The following is a 20,392-nucleotide window of genomic DNA, read 5'->3' as shown; positions in this document are numbered from 1 at the left end:
TCCCAGCGCTCCCGGAGTCATTTCCTGTGTGAAAAGCGCACTGCTGTTCTTGCATTCCTCAGGGTGCATGTCTCTCATCTCAGAGGATGTTGCTCTTCCACAGGAAGAGGAAGGAACCAGTTGTTCCTGGACGTGTGGGCTGAGGGCTGTCGGGCATTTTCGGCATGCCTCAGTCTCAGCTGTGGGAACCGGGGATGCGGCTGAGATTCCCAGGCCCCGGACTGTCCAGATGACTGTGGCGGTTTAGAAATACAGTAGCTCAGGAAGTTGGAAGGCAGAAATAATACCTGGAACTTCAAAACCTCCAGTTCCCAAAAATGTGCTAATTTTCTAAAGGAAATTCAAAAACTTATTTACTCTGTTGGGCTCCCAAACAGCATGTTTTATAAAATCCTTTTGTAGAATTCCACACCACCCTCTTCTTTTTTACATTTCATGAAGAAAAGTTAAGTCCTAAATCACTTTTATCAACAGGTTATAAAGACCAGTTTCACTGCATAAAGTATCGTTTAAGTGAGATCATGCTTAAAAATGTAATCAGTATAAACTTTTCGCTAAGAGGAAACACTTATTGATGATAAGCTTTCTTTCCCTGTGACCTTGAAACTTAAAGGGAAAGAAGCTCAAATTAGCAAATTCTTCAGGAAAGTTAAATCAAACACTGGGGACTTATGATTATTATTTTTTTTAAATCAAAAAGTAAATTTTATTTGGAGGAAAAAAGAAAGCCTCTGATCCACACTATTAATCTCTTTTTACAGTGGTACTGTCTTAGTTAATCAGCTTAAAAAAAAAAAAAACCCAGCCACGTTCTTTTAACAGACTAAAAAGTTTTAGTTGGTTGGCTTTTTTCTTACAATCCCAAAACACGTTTTTTTAAAGGTCAGCTATCACAGTCACAACTGTTGGTAGTTTTTATAACATATGGGTCATGATGTACTTCAAAAGCAAGGATGCAACTAATTTGGAAATAATCTCTTCTTCTCTGATGTTTTCTCTAACTTGCATCTGAAAAAAATATAAATGTTATTTTTATTCTAAATGGAAAGAGATTTGTGGAAGTGTATTTTTTCTTATTTACTTCTGTTAATTATCCTGTATGTCTTCTTTTTAAAAGCTTTGACACTTTAATTACTTCATTTCTTTCCGTTTTAAGGGTGATGCTTTAAAATTGCTTCTCAAGCCTGATAAGCATTCCTCTTTTTACTAAGCATCTTAGAATTATGTTAACTTTTTTTTAAGAATGTGTGACCTTAATTTTATTCTATTTTATTTTTTTAATTGTTACAATGTGTCATTTCCTGGTGTACAGCACAATGTCCCAGTCATGCATATGCATACATATATTCAATTTCTTGTAATAACCTTTAATGAAAAAGAATATGAAAATGAATATATGTATGTATACACACTAACTTTTTGAGTCAATGGATAAAAAAAAATACTGTTTCACTGTATCCCACCCGACATATTCACTATCATTTGAAATGAAAACTAAACATCATTTAATAAAATGAGGATAGACTGTGAAAAGCACCAGCAACTAGTGAGTCCAGAGGCAGACTTTACACATGCCTACGTTCATCTTCTTTCAAACACTCAAGGTGGGGGTGGGCAGAAGATAAACACCACGGGCCACTGAACCATTGCCTAAAGATACCATAAAAATGTCTTTTTCCTAAATCTAAGTAAGCAACAACAAACTTACGAACATACCTAGTTTCAGAAATCATATGCACTAAGCTTATAAATCAAATGCTACCTTACAAACCATTGCAAAGTTTAAAAACTTAGAACTTCACCTTCCTCCAAATTTAGAGGTTGTCTATATGTAAATACAGGAATGCTAGCATGCAGAAAAGCAGTGGAAGCAGGAGGTTTGTGCACCATGATTTTTATACATTTTCCTGGAAAAGTAAATGGGGTATCTGGGGACAACACATTGTATATTACCACTTTACACTTTTAAAGTTATAAATTTTAGTCTTGAGACATTTAAGTTTGCATACACTGTGTTCTTTCAAGTAAGTCTTTCCAAATCTTTGCTTACATAAGCAGTTAGAAGCTGGAATAACTCTGAACTAGTTACGCAATGTTGTCTAGTTACCAGGATGCACTGTTGCCACAACATCCATGGAGATATCCTCTCTGTATCTGCACTTTTACTCTTTTTATGTCCATATATTTTGTCAATACATTAACATTTTTTCAGAGAGCATATACCATATGACAACCTCCATGAAAGGGTATAACTTTTTCTTCCTAAAAATAGGTTGATGCAACAATTTTTCCAAAAGGGAAACTAGTGAACTTTGCTGAAAAATGCAAATCCAAAGGACACTTAGGAAGGAAGACTATGTTTTACGACTGTGCTTCTCAAAGTCACAGAAACAGCACAGTATCTCTTGCACTGATTCAGCTGATCACTTTCCTGATCCCAGAAAAGAAGACAGGAAACCACAAGTCTTTTTCTCTCAACAGCCCTTCTGGCAAAATGATGAGAGATGATCTGGGCTAACCTGAAATTACTCAGGGCTGCACCTTACTGTTCCCTGGGGAAAGGAGACAGGGAATCCCACAGCTGACATCCAGTCTGTCACGAAATCCTCTTGGCCCTGCCTTCCAAATACACGCAGCATCAGATCACTCACCACCACCTCCTCCGCTACCACCCTGGATCAAGGGACACCTGCCTCCTGTCTGATTGTTCCATTAGTGTCCTAATTAGTCTCTTTGCTCCCCTCCACCACCACCCTCAGCTGATTCTCAACACAGCAGCCAGAGTGAACCTGTTAAGACGTAAGTCAGATCACGCCCCCCCACCCCCAAAGGAAACCCTCCAGGGGCTCCTCCTCACTCCCAGTCTCGCCTTTGGCACGCTCTCACTGGCCTGGAGTGCCTCCCCAGATACTCATCTCACTTGATCCCTTCATTCCTTCAGTTCTTTACTAAACCGTCGCCCTTCACAGGACTCTTGTCCCGGCCAAACTATCCAAATGCACCCGTCTTCCTATCTGACTTCAGTGCTTTCCACGCCATTGCATTTTTTCCATTTACTATACTATACAGTCTTTTTTTTTTTTGAATCTGTGAATTGCCTGTCTCCGCCACTAGAATATAGAATGTAGGCTTCTCTGGGGCAGGTATTTCTGTTTTGTCCACATTTTCTAAAGTCAGGAACAGTGAGTGGCACATCATTACTCAAGAAACACTGAGAACCAAAAGTGTGTGAGTGGGTGTGCTCCCAGTATCCTACCACACAGCTGCTATCCACTGAGTCAGGCGCTGTAAAGACTCAGGATTAGATGGGGGCACTTTTATTACTGAGGTACATACTGTATTTTCAGTTACTTCTGAGGCATCTATACTTTCCACCAGCTGGAATGTCCCTATCAAAACCTTACCCATCTCTGGTCAGGTCACGAACTGACAATCATTACACTTGGCATCTGAAGTACACTGAAACTGCCACTTGTTTCTTGTACTAACGAAATTCCTCTCTAGCTAGGTTTTAAGTTTCTTGAGGTCAGGCAGCCAGCATGACATCCTGTCTTCAGTATCTCGGATAACCCCTCCATCCAGTTTGGCTTTAAATATTTTGACTGATGGAGCAAAAAAGACTATAAACCTTGATTTTTTTCCTATAATGAAATTGTAAATTCTCAGTTTATTGTGAAGAATTAATTTAACCTGAAAACTGTCCCAATCCTAAAGAAAGGCATGCCCATCACCTACACAGTTGCCAAAATGAGTACGAGAGTACTCCTCCTGTTCTCTGAGAAGAGCCCAGTGTTCTGACAGTCAATCAGAAGGATACTAGCAAGATTGTCAACTTCATTTTGTTCATTTGTGGAATAAATAATAGTAAAATACATCAAAATTTAGGAATATATTTACCTAAAAATAACAATTTTAATAATCACTGAGTATTTTAAACAAATTTTGTTTAGCCAGGATTTTTTTTTTAATACTTCATAGTAAGATACAGAAGAGAAATTCCAGTCTTGCTTGCCTTCTAGGGGAGAAGGGCTGACGATGCGGGAGGATCTGGAACACCCCACGTAGCCGTGTCACATGTCAATGCTAATGCTAAATGCCCTCTTACAATTTTGATGACAAATAAATGAAAATAGTAAAAGACTCAGTGAGAATCTTGAACTAAATAATATTTAAAAAATCAGGATATGACAAGTGACAACATAATTGGAATAAAGACTCAGAAATTTGAGATCAACATTTTAAAACTATGTCTATGTGACAGCCAGTATATCTATCCCGTTACAGAAACATTTTTTTACAACATAGCTTTAAAAATACAGATTGGCAACAGCTTATTTTGATCCTGAAATATTGTATCAAATTTCCTGCCTGGCAGGAGAGACACAAGTGCAAGCCTCGAAGACACCAACTGTTTGTATGCCATCGTTTCTCCTCTGTAGTAGGAAGGCCTCAGAGCACAGACAAGACAGCAGTACACTCTAACCTATAAATCATCCTGAATATAATATTAAATCAAGTCAAAACAGGAGTAGAAGCCAACTATTTCTTACACCGGAATAAATCTGCTTTTCTCCTACTAAGAAATTTCACAAAATAAGGTTTGAAGAGTAACCTTTTTATATCTCATCTTGATGAAAATGCATTTTTAAGGAAATACTCTTCCAGTCTACAAAAACTAAACAAACGATCCCCCCAAATAAACAGTAACCACAATAACAAAAACCCAAACCACCTTCAAACACTGCTTTTTTTGGCTTCCAATATTTCACTAGGTTTTTAAATTATAATCACATGCAAAGTTCACACCACAATAGTGCTTCATGCCAGAATAGAAACAAATCTCCTTTACAATTATGTCTGATTTGTCATGCAGACGCAAAAGAAAAGTAGCCAATATATAGAGGAGATTACAGATTAAGAATTACTTACCACTAGATTAATGGAAAGGCAAATAATTATAGTGACTTCACTTTAGTTTCCTAACCCAATGAGCTAAAAGAAAGATACATACTTTGAAAATATAAAGGAAAGCACTTTAAAGATATTCCTCATAAAAATCTAAATGCTTTAGGAGCACCTATATCTTCAGAAAATGTGTTAGTAAAATAAACAAAATCAGGAGTCTTTAGCTTGCCTGGAAGTAAGCAGCTATCTTCCAGATTTTAAACAAATCTACCTAGCTGGGACTTCAGCAGCCTAATCCCAAACCAATTTAGAGCAAACAAGCTTTTGTCTGTGTTTTCTTGTTTGTTTTGTTTTTATGTAGCATCAAGCACACAACTTCAAACAACAGTGGAGTCTTTCTTTTAATGCTTATATATTGGGTTGAACCATGGGAAATCATTGATATTAGACCGTTTTGCCTACATAGTGGCAATTTCACATAATTCAGCCTAATATTATTCCTTATGTGAAGAACAACTGTATTTTTCAGTCTTATTATCCTTTTCTGTAGCACAACTGCACACTTGTCAGTGCTCTGTCTTCTCAAAGTCCCACATACTGTACTTCTGAGTTAGGGCCCTGTGACTTAGACACACTGACTCTGGCACATCTGCATCCCCACCCAGGGACAGACACCCTGCCATCACGTGCTAGGTGACAGGTATGCCCACCTCTATAGCACACTATCAAGAACACCTGGATTCCTCAGGTCATGAGGCTTTGCAAACTTGGAAGGGCTCCAGCAGGGAGAGTGAGTCTCAAAGCATGGACCCAAGGTTTCTGATGATCTCTGATATCCTCCAGTCCAGAAACATGCAATTAAGCCTGAAGACTACCTCAAAAGAAAGCAGCTCCGGGACAGAAAAAATCCAACTCACCACAATTTGTACATTCCAACAGCATGCCTTTCGGGTAATTCACTGAACCATAAATATGTTGAGCACCTACTATAAGGTAAGAACTGTGGCAAGAACTCAGTGTCTAGTTAATTTTTAATGTTGTAAGTAAGTTATTCATGCAGGAATGCTCACAGGGTTATTTTACAAACATGAACGTTGTAACAGACAAGGCCACAGACCCACTTGAAGTTCCAGTTGTCACCAATGATTCCTGGACTTCTTCGACAATCAGTCCCTAGGTTGACCCTCCAGCTGACTTCCTGCCTCTGGAACTTCTCATGAGTCACCTAGGAGTTTTCTGTGCCATGGGACTAACACTGAAAAGACCCTTTAATAAGCAGACTTCTTCCTGATACAAGACAGACTGAAGATAGACTAGTCCTCTGCAGAATTCCTTTACAATAGGTATAATTCTTGAGATCTAGTGGAGAGTTTGTAATGTAACGTCAAGTGTTTGTTTGTTTTTTCTGGCCACGTGTTAATTTACCCCAAATATTTAACTATACTGACATCATCACAGTAGTGTTGCCAAAGACCATGCCACTCCTCCCATTTGTTTTCATGACTGCTTTTGCCCTGACTAGCAGAGCTGACGGCAGAAGTGACCTGCCTTGCAAAGATTAAGCAGTCTCAAGTGGAAAGGCTAAAACTCTCAATTTGTGAAGACTTTGGACACACTGAGTAAATAAACTGTATGTATGCAATTTTTTAAAAACAAAATTGCATGTGTTAGAAGTACTTCTTAATTTCTGCATCATCCATCAAGAGAGATGAACAAAGGGAAATGGCTACTTCGATTACAGCTTCTAATGAGACCAGAAGTAAGTTTAGCACCTCTGAAAGGCAATTACCAAAGAAGGAATCTGTTCTGTGACAGCAAGTGGAGTGTCACGTGGGCGGCACCCTAATAGGAGATGAGACAGTGAATGTGGATTAGATTGAAAGTCATCAAATTAAAACTTTTCTAAAACTGGTGCTGCTCCCCCTTGTGGCCATTTAGACACATTGTAAGTATGACTGGTACAAAGTTTTTTCTATGTTAAGATGTAAGGCTACTTAGCCTTTTTTTTAATCTCCTCTCCCACACAATTTTTAAGGAAAATGAATTGTGCCAAACAATTAAATACCATTTAAATGCCAAAGGAAACTTACTGTGGTAGAATCAAAAGAAAGGATGTCCACAACAGGGGGAGTGGAGGTCTGCAAATCGATTACATCAAGCTTTGGATTAATCTGTGTATATATATTAAAAAAGCTAATATTAGATTTTTATACCATAAGAAACTGCATGCCATTTGTAACAATTTAGAGGTATTTCCTAATATATTCTAAAACTAAAATATATTGGTACATTCAATGACATGAATACAACAATTTTAAATAAGATATTAGCTTATCAAATCAATATATAAGAAAAGATCATCAGGACCAAACTGAAATTTTCCCAGGGGAAAAAAAATGTTTCTACATTAGAAAATCAATGGGATTCATCTATAAAGGGATTTTAAAAATAAAATAAAATGACCCACCTCAAAAGATGCAGAAAAATATCCTAGCCAGTTCATTAAGACAAGAAAAGGAAATAAAAGTGTTAAGATGTAAGAATTAGAACAGAAGAAATAAAATCGTCATTCATATATAATTATCTATAAAGAAATCCCCAAAGGATCTACTGCTATATCATTAAAAGTAATAAGATCTCAAACCAGTATACAAAAACAACCGCATGTTTGCACTTCCACACACAGTAAAAAAAAAAAAAAAAGCAAATTTTAAAAATTCATCACTTATAATACAATAAAAATTTAAAATACATCAGAATACAACAAATATGCATAAGACTTTTATGGGAAAAAATAATAAAACTCACGTAAAGACGTTAAAGAAGGCTTAAACAAACAGACAGCTATACCATAAAGAGCTCAGAAGCAGAGCCCCGTCTATATAAAAAACAAATACAAAAGAAAAATGGTGTCACAGATCAACAGAGGAAGGATGATTTGTACCTGAGAAAACTGGGTCATTAAATGGATCCCTGCCTAATATTACACACAAAGACAGACAGCAGATAAATGAGAAAACTAAATGTTACGTGAAAACTATAAAGTTAACAGAAGTAAATGTATAAAAATATCTCTGTGACCTGGGGTGGAGAAGGGCATCTTAAAAGTTGCAAAAGTAAAACCATAAGACAAAATAAAAAAATTTGATCTGTCTGATTACTCCAAAATTAACGATTTCTGTTTAACAACAGATACTATAAAGTCAACAATCAGATAATGGAACAGGAGGAGATACTATGATGTCTAAAAATGAAAAAGGACAAATATCGAAAATATGTAAGAAAAACCTACAAAGCAATGTGAAAAGAACAGCAATCCTAAGAAAAAATTATAGAAAACCTAACATTTAACTAGCATATAAAGAGATTTTCAGAAACATTAGTAATAATTAGAAAAGGGAAGATTAAAGCAAAGCACCACTTAACACCCAGTAGACTGGAAAATCTAGAAAGCTCGATGCTGACATTGCTTATAGCAACATTGTAATGGCAAAAACAAACAACAATCAGAATCCCCCAAATGTTTATCAGCGTGGAATACATAAATCATGGGAATTACTACTGTAGTAAATTCATCAGAATCCCATACCTCAGTGAAAACGAATGAAATATGACTATGTGCAAACAACATATGAATGTATGAATTCAGAATCCATACATACGAATCTCAGGATTTTAATGTTAAGTGAAAAGTAGGCTATAGAAAAACACATATGCAGTGTGATTCCATTTATATAAAGTTTAAAACCTTCCAAAATGAAGTAACATCTAATTACTGATTCTAACGTATATAGTAAAATTAAAAAGAGAAGCAAAGGAATAATTAACTAGAATGGTGACTACTTCTGAGGGAAGTCATTTCAGAATTCAGAAAGACCAAAAGAAAAAAAGAAACCACGTGATCACTAATTATTTACTAAACATTATGAATACAAAGAAATCAACAAAGGGCCACAAAGATAGCAGAACTTGATATCAAATAAACAGTTACCAACAATGTGTCTTGGCGAACCTCAAAGAAGAAACTGTTGACTGAGCACTTAGTGAGAAAGCCTTCCCAGGGAAGACACAGAACTTAAGAAGGCTCCTTTAAAACAGGTTTAGAAGACAAAAACAGAGGGACAGCAATGAGGTTCCATGCAATCCTGAGCATAGAGGCAGAATACTTCTGCACAGGGTGAGAGGGTGGCGAGGGTCAAATTGTGAGCAGTGAAGGAATCTGGGAAGGCACAGAAAAGCTGGAGTCTAGAATGTGCTTTAGAAAGATTAGCCTGTATCGAGATTAAAGTAGGGTAATAGCGAGGACAAGACAGCAGGGACTGTGGTGATAAGGGCTGAGCCTATGGGAAGAGGAGTGGAATGATTTCAAAAGCACTTATCAAGTTTGAGGCATACAGCTGTAGTTTTGGAAGTATTAAGAAGCTTTTACATAGATCCAGCCAATTGTGTTAGAGGAAGAGGTGTACGTGCCCAACAACACCCACGCTGCGGTAAAGAAGGAGTTAGAATTGTGCAGGGTGAGAATGGAGGGCTATCTGCTCAGTCGGCCAACAGGCCAACGCCTTTATTTCTTTCTGGCCATTCCACAGAGCAGACGGCACAGCCTCCTTCTGATCAGCCAGAGTTGAGGCTGACTCACTTTCCTTTCAGTCTAGGGCTAGCTGTTCCAAAAGACTGCTTGCAGACATGTTATTCTCTTTTATCTACTGCCACCTAGTGTAGATACAGAATTTTTTTTTAACATTTTTTATTGATTTATAATCATTTAGAATTGTTTACCAATGAAAAATACAATCTGGTTTGCCATCTGAAACTGCAACTACTCAGAAAAATCTAAATCACATGGAAATGGTCAGCATCTCTCATGGAGAAATCCTTGAGGTTCTACAAGCTGGGCAAGTCTTGATGCAACAATATTTTTCTATATTTTGCTGCAAGCTGCTGCCACATGCATTAAATGGAGCAGAAAATTCTCACTAAGCTTATAGACTTCTCCATGAAGAAAAAATGCCGAGGCAGTGACACGGTTAAGTTCTTTGCAAGCTCACCTCCGTGAATATTAACAGTACCTTTTAGCTTTCCATTTTCATTAAAGGAAAGAGCCCTTCAATAACTGCAGTTGCCTTGAAGTGGAGTAGGCTGCCTTATGAGAGGCTGAGTTCTCCATCACTGAATAAGGGATTCATGCACGAGGGAGGGTTAGTATATATGACCTCACAGGTACCATTCCACTTTGAGGTTCTGGTACATCCACAAACTGAGAAGTCCATGAGCACAAACTCTGCCACTAACAAATTCTGAAGGGCAAGAAATCTGCCTGTCTTGTTCCAGTGCAGTATCTAGCACATAGATACTTATTATCCGTTAACAGGTTGAAGTTAAATTTTGATTCTATTAAAGCACTGCATCGAAATAGTTAAATGTACAGAATAGAACCAGAGTGACGAGGCTGAAACTCTCAAGTTGCCACTTACTAGCTTTAAGATTTAACTTACATGTGCCTCAATTTCTCATGGGATAAAAATGGTACTTACTCTATAGTTTTTAGGAAGATTTGATAACTTAATTTATGTAAGGTAATTAGAATAATGTTGCACGTGTTAGGTATTATTATTATTACTGCTATTGCTATTATTAGGTAATCTCTGAAAAACATTTTTTGAGGCCCAAAACAACATATACCATGGCTAAAACTAAAATACAAAATTGGTAGAAGAGTGGTCATTTTTTTTTATCATAAATTATAATGTTTCAACATTAATAGAAGGTTAAGATAAAGACCCAATCTCAGGCTCCAAGATTTAAACTGATCACCTGTAGTTTTCAACTATAAATCACGGCCACAAAATATTTTTATATAAATATTTAGTTAAGTTAAAGGAAGTTTTCCTTCCTGCTCAATATTGTACAGCATTTCCTATGCAATTTGTAGATTAAGGCAATCTCACCTGGCCATTATAGAATTAGAAACCATCAAAACATTAACAAATTCTTCTCAAATAACTAACCATGACCCCTACTTACTATCTTCTGCAATTATTCTGGAATAGCTACTTCGACCCCCTTCTGTTACCAAGATCTACTAGCATCCCTTAGCACGGCTCTACATCTTCCCACCGAAATAAGCAAAAGAGCAGGGCACTGCTCGGGAGAAAAGTGTCAGGCACACACATTAAGTTTTAGTTCCTCCTTCAAGAAGCAACGTTTGCTCTTGTCTAGGGGCGGGACGTGCAGCTCAGCTTGTGACAGTCTGAAGAAGACGAAGTCAGCATGAATTAGTGATGTGACATTGTGCGACACAGGCAGGGTTAAGATAGCTTATTTTAAAAATGGGCTTCTGTCCCACCCAAAAAAGAAAGAAGTAGCCCTTTTGTTTTAACTAAGACAGAGTGCCCAGGCTAGGCACGGCGCACAGGCTCTGCTGTCAGATGAACAGAAGGGACAGAAGAGAGGTCTGTCTGACATGGTGAAGGGAAAGACTTTATGCTTCATGCCTTCTTCTCTCACTTGTTCCAAGAGCAATCTGCCTATCACCCGCTCTCTCCATGCAGGAAGTAGTAGTTTATAAATGCAGTCAGCCAGTATCCAAGGTCTAACACTACGCAGGATTCCTCACCTTCAAACAAGAGGTACCCTGAAGGCTGGCAAGTGGGTGGTTTTTGCAAAAGTCCAAACAGTCTCACTCAGAAGATTGAAGAGTATGCAATTCAAATATTTGAGCCTCACAGAGAACACAGAAAATACAAATCATAGGAATGTTATGTTACTTCAAACCCAGAAATGAAACATTCGTGGTTACTGCAAAAAGAGAAGTCAGGGAAATTAGGTCACCTAGATGCCACTGATTTCACCTCATCTAGGAATATGTTTTCACTCTTTTAATCAGGAACTCTGACCTCAAAAAAAAAAAAAGTTTTGCTAGTTTCCAGACATTTCCAAAGTAATGTATGTAAACTGACCTTGCCTAAAGCTTTGGAAAAAAATCTAATCTATCCAATTTAGTATTTCAAAGTAAAATTTGCTCATCTTAAATGAACACAATACAACTTCTGATTCATACTATTCTATTCTAAGTGATATTTTAAAATTAAGAGTCTTTTGGCTCTGGGAGGGATTACTAGACATTCATTTAAAGTCTTTAAAAATAATTTGATATTTAACAATTATTCATTCATAATATTAAAGATGGTCTCTGTCCAGAAAACTTTACACTCATGCTTTATTATAAGAGATTTTCAAGAAAAAAAAGAATAGTTGGTTGTTCGTATGCAGAATCCTATCACTTCTCTGCATTTTATATCACAAAATCTGAATTCTGACCAATTTAAGTCATATAGTATACTTAATTCAAGTACACAGTAAATGTAATGTAGTAGCTGACATTTAGTAAGTGTTCAATAAATACTGTTACTGGGCATCCAGTAAGTACCAAGCCTTTTGCTAACTATGCTAAAAACAGAAAGTGGAGTTGTAAAGACCGTCTGTGTGTATAATCTACATACTCTCCAAGGACATTCTCTTCAACACTCTCGTTTTTACAAGCCATATTTAGAGTGGCAAATCATAATTACTTGTTTAAGCTTAGGAAGACAGAGCATTAGTTCCCCCTAATCATCTTTCATAACAAAGAAGAGGGAAAGAAATGGATTCACAACTCTTTATGAATTGGTCTCTGATCCCCTAGGATTAGAAACTGAATTATATATTCTGACATCTGTTTTCCCAGAAGTGCCATTTTCTAAAATGTTTCTAGGTAGATAAATGATAGATACTACAATTGCTACTATAACTTTACTTCTATCCCCATTCAGTAAGTATGTATGAGCTTACAGATAATTTAAACCGTACACAGAGGCTGACTTTCTTAAGGCAACAAACCTAATTTAGTCACAGTGCTCATCAATCTGTACAGTGTAACTGAATTGTAATTCCAAGATGAAAAGCCAGTTTTTAGGAGATTTTTTAAGTGTATATGTGAAAAATGGGTGGAGAGTGGCTCCGCATGGCCTGGGTCATCCTGACCTAGCCACACTCAGCAACCCAGCTGGTTTCACTGCTTTCTGGCAGCACTGTCAGAGCAGAGCTCCTCAGACAACTCGTTGACATTTTAAAGAAAGCCTAACACTCTTAAGTGGGCTGGGGCTGAGAGCAAATCACAGAGAAGACGGCTGAGCCCTTAACACTGAGGCGGCGTGATGTCATGGAAGCATCACTGAGTTAGGAGTAAGGAGACCGGGCTCAGCCTGCAGCTCTGCCACCCTCAACTCTGGAAAGGGAGGCGGCTGAGCCGGCAAGAGGGCAGCAGCAATGATCACTCCCAGCTGAGCCACAGAAACACTAGAATAAAAAACATCACGAGCCAATAAAGCCAGCTTGGGTAAAACAAGAAAAGGAAACTCAAGTCAATTTAAAATACATTTCACATACATTTTATGTGATGCATACGCTCACAGAGGATCAACAAATGCATCTACAATTGTACAAACTGAAAGAAAAATGTGACGAACCAAAAACAAATTGCATTACATTCTTTCTTTCAAAGAAATCAAAGGGGAAAAACAATAATACAATCAGTGGCACGAAGAAGTAGTAAAGTACAACAGTAAACACTTTAGAGGATATGGAAAGATGATCAGAAGTTAGAAAGGATAAAAATTATAGCAAAGAACTGAAAATAAACACCATCATGGAAAAACAAGGAAAGAACTCTCCAAAATGTGGCTAGGTTAAAAAAAATCTAGAAAACAGTCCAAAAGGTTTAAAAGTTATAAAAGCTTAAACTTGCGTACTTGCGTGCACACACCCTGAGACTAACAGAAATGCCTGAGGTAACAGAAAAGACCAAGACCAAGCAAACCAAAATTAAAGAACTGACATGGGGTGAGGGACCCAGAGGCCACAGAAGGTGGTCTGGAACCACAGCATGAATAACAAGCAGGAGGCGGCTGTAAACTGCCACTTAGAAATGATGTCTTAAGAATTCAAAATACCTACTCTAAAAGCAAAGAAAGACTTTGCCAATGATGGGGGAAGATTTCAGATGAATAGATGATAGTGATTTCCTGATAGCAGCTCTTGCTGAGAGAAAAGAATTTAAGAAGAATCAAGCACAATGCTAAGAAATAGACTAAGACCAGCTAAGTATCCAGAAAAGATGAATTTTTTCTTTGAAAGGAGTAGAACATTTAAATCTATAGGACCTAACGGAACTTGTCAATAAAAATTTCGAGCTAAGTAGATACTAATATATTTGAAAATATATGTTGGAAAACAGTAAAACAGCCCCGATTATTAGGTTCAATGCTTAAATCTCTTCTTTTCACTGTCCATGAGATTTTTTTGTTGTTGTTATAAAAGGGCTTCAACATACCTATTTCAATAACTGTTATAAAAATTCTTGTCCCTCAGCCCTTTCTCATGACAGCCATCATATGAGCTCCCTCAACACGTCTAGAATCTGAAGCTCGCCCAGCCTTTACAGTCACCAGAAGCCTTAGATTTGATTTCTCATTTCCCATTATCATTAACATATTTTTGAAGTTTTATTTCTAAGTCTTCAAGAAGCACATATGAGAGAGGCTTTAGCACTGTTACACACTATCCTATTTATGGTTTTATTTTATTAGTAAAAGTAATTGTTTCTTGAAGTGCTGCTGTCTTAAAGCAGGACTAGATTTTATATAATTAAGTATAATTTCAAGCATCTAAGTTGACCAATAGCTCCCAAGTGTGCACTTAGAAATGGTAGGACAAACACGCACAAGGTACTCACTTCAACAGTTTCAACTTTTCGCTCATGGGGATGTGGTGTTCTTGGGTAGATGTCAAGAAGATGTGGTGGTGAATCAAAGTGCAATCTTTTGAGGTTTCTTTTAAAAATATCTTTACAAGTCAGTTCATCAAAGTTAGTCCTCCATAATAAGACCTATGAAAATTGACCAGGTTCGCAGTTATTGATTTGCATGTACAGGCAGAAGTGATTTTTAAAAAATTAACATATAGAATTGTCTCTCAAAATACTCAGAAAGGCTATATATATATATTCCAACAATGTTACTACGTCTCAACACTTTTTTTAAGGGTGGTAGGGAGAGATTTAGCATTTTGAATTGCCTTTACGTCCATTATAAAATTCATATTAAGAAAATACCTTATTCCTTAAAGTCCTCTTTTTTTTTCCCCCAATGCCCAAAATCATGTTTTAGGCTTTATCATCCACTTTATTCAACAAGTCTGGCTCTGAATGACTTTTGATCATTTCAAATAAATGCAGATTTCCTACACAAACAATTTAAATTTACCACCCTTAAGAAGCTTAACATTTGAAAAATGAGACATACAGCCAATAGATTAGGCAAAAATTCAAGTGAAAGGCCCACACCAATATTAGGCTCCAGGTTCATGTACAATTAAGTGTAAAGATGAGCAAAAGAAAATAACTGCTATTTGAGTTCCAAAAACTATCAGAACTGGCACTATTTCAGCTATGAGATACCAGACTTCCTGGCATTAAATTAAAATATAAACTCACTGATAATCATTGTAACATATACAAGCTAGCTGGTTGTAAAAATCTTAGCCGAGGTCTCAGATTCCTCTCCTCTGACCAAATCAAAGAGGTTGCTGAGAGATTTACAAACCTGTGCATCCGCACCTCCTGAGGTAAACAGCTCTCCACCTTTTGAAAATGAAACAGTAAAGACAGGCCCCTAAGAAATAAAGGGAGATAAAAGAAAAAAGTACTTGGTAATGTGTTTTCACGGCCAAGAGGAGCATTAATTTTTCATCCTAATTTATGCAGACTATCTATATAATAAGTCTGTGAGAAAATACCTAGTTGCTAGTAACTAATGCAGCAAAGAGAAGCAAAAAACACAACCCAGCTCTACATTAAAACACCTCTAAATGATACTAAGTGAAAAAGAGATACTAATAAAAATGAGAAAACATACATTTCTTCTTTTTAAAGAAAAGCCTGTGTGTGTAAGTTATTAAGAAAATAAATAATACCTAAAAATTAAAAACGAATAAAAAACAAAAGATCTGTTAAGATTTTCTGGCTTTGGATTCTTCAACAAATCAGAGCAGAAACTGAATGAGAACTCTGCAGGTGATGGGAACGAGGCTGTGTGACAAGACATCATTCCCTGACCACAACAGGTTTCACTGAGTTCTCCCTTCACGTGGGCAACAGTGAGCCACTCAAAGTTTTAAGAGCAGGACAGAGATAGAAGGGCTATGACCGATGCACACTGATACCACGACTGTGAGAATGATGAGCTGGAGCAAGAATGAACGGCTGGAGGCCAGACAGGAGGTTACTGCAGTCACCTGGGTGAGAGGTAAGGAGAACATGAAACTAAGCCATGGCCGTGGAACCGGACAAGACCACAACTTGGCACAGTCACAGCATGACCTCTCAGTCAGTTTATCAGTCAAGATAAGAGTAATGACTTCTCATCTCAAAAATATTAGTGTATTCTGTTCGTTTTCAGTATGTCCTTTATCTATATGAGAACACTTTTTTGGAGGGGGAGGAACATCTTTTATTTTTCAAGTAGACTCATGTTATTACAGCCTCATAAACACCTTCCCCTCCGGACTGTGAAAAATTCCGTCTTCATGTGTAGTATTTTCCTCCGATATTATTGTATTTATCTTTTTACATTACTCTGTACTTCCTCCATGGATATTTAAATCCTTGACAACTTTTATTGGTTGTTTATCCAGCCTAAATCCGTGGATACGCATGTGTCAGAGCTGGTTAGTGTCTATTTCTGCTTCACTCTAACACAGCTGCGGAACAAACAATAAAGCAAGCAGGAAGTCCAGCAGGATATATGAAGGCAGGAAAAAACCTCCCCTAGACCACAAAGCCCATTCTATTTCTGGATATAAATAGCTTATAACTTGGTTAAAAGGAAGTACCTAGTACCGCTTATAAAAAAAAGAAAAAAAAGAGGATGCATTCTAAAAAATTTAGAGAAGTTTGAGTATTTACCCAGAAAGGAAGAATAGTTTCTACACTTGAAAAAGTTTTCCTTCATTATTATCTTTGTGAGTGTGAGTGTGAGTGTGTGTGTGTGTATGTGATTGAACAGTCTCCATAGACAGCACCCACTTCCCCACTGGGTTCTAAACCAAGTGAAATATGAGACAAAGGAATATCACCTTTGGTACTGATGAAGGCTTGTAAAGCGAGAATGTGGCTTTATCTGTGGGCAAATGGGCTTTCTAGAACTGAATCCCAGAATGAGTCAGATTTGAGAATCCAGTCACAGACAAGACTGGACAACAGCAGGCCTCCCCACAAGAAGTATCAGAGGAAAACAGAGAGGACAGGCTCCCAAGAGATTTCTCCTTCTAAACTCACCAAACAGATTAGCAAAAGGAGTGAGTGCGGGGTGTGAGAAGCTCAGAGGGTCAGAGCTAGTGGGACAGGCTCCATGTGAGGGGAAAGATCAGAAGTAAGGAGAAAACGTACCCATCACCATTTAACCGGTCACACCTATACTACATACTGATGAAGACAGCAGTGGAGGATTAATTTAATGGCCACTGAAAGATACATGTTGATTTTGACAAGAATTACAATAAATAATATTCCTAAGAATTGCCTTCAGAGAATAAAAACATAGCCTTGGAAGCAAAAAATAAATTTTGTGATAGCAGCAATGTACACTACACTTGGATAAACAATAAAGCCATATAATAAAATGGATCAAAACTGTAAAATATATATTATTTAAGAAGCAGAAGTCTTAGTATTCATACCGTATGTCCTTGAAGTGTATATATGAGCCTTCCTTCTAAGAGATCCAGAATCTTAAGTGTACCATCTGAAGAAGCAGTGATGAGATAGTTACCCGAAGGATGGAATGACACACAATTAACTCCACCGCTGTGAACTGATTTGTAGAAAATAAAAGCAAAAAGCTAAGAGAACAATTCTTGATTCTAAAGATGCCCCTTTACCCTATTATCAGTATTAGGTTGGAAATAAGAATCAATTAGAGGCAATGTCTCCACAGCACCAAAATTCCCTATAGCTCCCCAAAACAAATAAGTAGTTTGGTATCAAACAGCTTAAGCTTCTAGCTCACGAGTCAGAATAGCTTTACAAATGAGTGTCATGGAAAGATGATCTTATTAACCATGTAACTAAAAACTGTCAGATACATTGTCAGTATAAGCAATAGTTGATAACCACCAGCTCACATAAGGTATACAACCTAGCCTTAAACTAAATGTAATGACCAATTAGTGGCTTGGGACAAGGGGTGAAGAGTATGGAGATGGATTTGGAGAAGGGCAGTCTTGACAGCTTGAGAATTCACTTCTGGACACCATCCTTCCAATAGGAGGCAGTATAACACAGCGATCAAAAGTTTGCTCGGCAATGTACTTTGTAAAAATGTACTTTGTAAACAGAAAGACCCATGTCAGTTCTATCAATTATTTTAGCAAGTTACTTCGCCTCTTTAAGCCTCAATTTCCTTATCTTTAAAATGGAGGTAATAATAATAATACCTCTTAGGGCTGTTGTGAGGATTTAGCACAGTGACTGCTACATGGTAAATACCATATTTATTAAGAAAGAGAAATGTGGATTTAACACAAATCCACTATACTCTAAGAAATCGATTCAATTCTCTTTTAACTTCAATACATAGGCACAGTAGAATGCTGTTTTCTACCAGCTATAACACCTATTTGTGCTCATGAAAATCCTTCTGAGTTAATTTCTCTCCCATACTTCTCATACAAAGCAGATAACCAAAGTTTGAAAATCTCCCAGTAATTTTTTTTTTTTTAATCTCAGCCCTGGCATCATTTTTAAGGTCCCCACACCTTCCTCTGCACTTGGGCACCCACCCCAGCTCCTCAGACCAAGCTGCTGATGGGGGCAAACTGTTCTCTAGTCAGTCCAAAGGCAGCTCATGACTCTCCCTAAGAGGACCGAGCCCACGTGAAGAAGAACAGTCCGTCGGTGTAAGAATTTCCCAGAGGAGCCCACCCAACAACTGAATTTTGTTATGGGAACTGTTACCTTGATAATGTTGGAGTAATTTGTTCACTCTTATATCCCAGATTTTCACGGTATGATCAGAACCCGCTGAAGCTATGCATGTGCCATTAGGGTTAAAAGCCACAAAATTTGCAAACCTAGGAAGAATAAGATGGTTTAATATTGTAATTTCTCTTTACTCTCATCTCTTTATTTGAATTGTAATAATTAAATGTCTCCTTAGCAAACAAAACCATATAAATGCAAAAAGAGAACTGGACTTACCCTACAAAATCTGAGAAGTTATTAACACACTGCTTATTTGTGGTGTCCCAGATTTTAATAGTTTTATCTTCACTGCATGATACAATTAGTCTTCCATCAGGTGAAAACCTGGAAAACACAAGAAAAATTACTTCTGCAGAAGGCCCCTGACAATCACAATCAGGCTGTGCATATGAAATGCCACAGGCCACTGTCATTGTACAGGCAGCAAAGTTACAGTCTGCTACCAAAATCTTTCCAACTAAAATTAAGCACATAAATGACACTGACAGACCATTGTAAAGATCAAAACATACTATGTAGACTAAGCCAGTTTCTTTTCACCTTTCACTCTTTTGTTTAAATAATTTAGTTTCATGGCCTCTGCCCTAGGTCTGCACTGCTTCCAAGCCAAGTACCTTGTTTTTTTTTTTAAGTACTCTTTACTTCTTTTTCCTATTTTGTCATTTTCCACTGTTATCCATGTGACCCAAGAGAGCCTCTATTACTCATCCTACCAACCCTGCAGTGAAGCTTTTTGTAAAACAATGAAAAGGACTGGTGAGTTGAGAATTAAAATTAGATGATATCAACAAAAAAATCACCTCCCCAAGCCTGTAACTTCCTGTTCGTGGGGAGGCCAGACAGCTCCAATCGACTGAAAATAGGAAAACTCACTTCTACAGAACTTCATGGACACACCTTTTATCCACATGCCTCATCAAAAACCAAAGGAGAAAATTCTCAGACATCTTGTCTACTGCTTTTATGCTCTCTCTCCTTTTAAGATCCTTTCCAAGGTTCTTTTTTTCCCTTAAGTGCCATTTTAGAACAGAGACAGAAGAGCAGAAGACCAAAAAGAAAATGAAATTTTTTAGACTATTAGGAAACTATGAATAGTGTTTTCATTTTAATATTTTAGTAATAATAAAACCCAAAAAACACAGATTTAGGTCATAGAACTGATTAGGTTTCAGTTTTACTTGTAGTTTCCCTCTTTGGCCAGATTACTGTAAAAGCCATCAACTAAGGGTGTGGATTATAACTGAAGGTTTTTCTTTTTGTTCTCTCTCACTGTTCCCTCCCTCTTCCTCCCTGTCCTTAAGGCTGGCCTAAAAATAATTCTTCCTAACAGAAACTCTGAATCTAGAATTTATGAATTCACCATATTTTAAAAGGGATATAGAAGCATAATTAAATTCTATGTGAACTAGT

General features: G+C 37.3%; 1 protein-coding gene across 1 annotated transcript in view; it reads right to left on the bottom strand.

Moving 5' to 3' along the window:
* The window catches only part of POC1B (POC1 centriolar protein B), an 85,592-nt gene that overhangs the window by 24,691 nt on the left and 40,509 nt on the right, over window positions 1-20,392 (bottom strand). Inside the window, 6 exon segments of the mRNA XM_032493646.1 lie at window positions 6,996-7,076; window positions 14,678-14,830; window positions 15,546-15,614; window positions 17,680-17,813; window positions 18,956-19,071; window positions 19,199-19,306. Of these exon segments, the coding sequence (XP_032349537.1) occupies window positions 6,996-7,076; window positions 14,678-14,830; window positions 15,546-15,614; window positions 17,680-17,813; window positions 18,956-19,071; window positions 19,199-19,306 (661 nt within the window).

The sequence above is a fragment of the Camelus ferus genome, chromosome 12 (assembly GCF_009834535.1).
Source record: "Camelus ferus isolate YT-003-E chromosome 12, BCGSAC_Cfer_1.0, whole genome shotgun sequence".
NCBI lineage: Eukaryota > Metazoa > Chordata > Mammalia > Artiodactyla > Camelidae > Camelus > Camelus ferus.
Note: the sequence above shows the minus strand (reverse complement) of the source record. Positions and strands in the feature narration are given on the sequence as shown.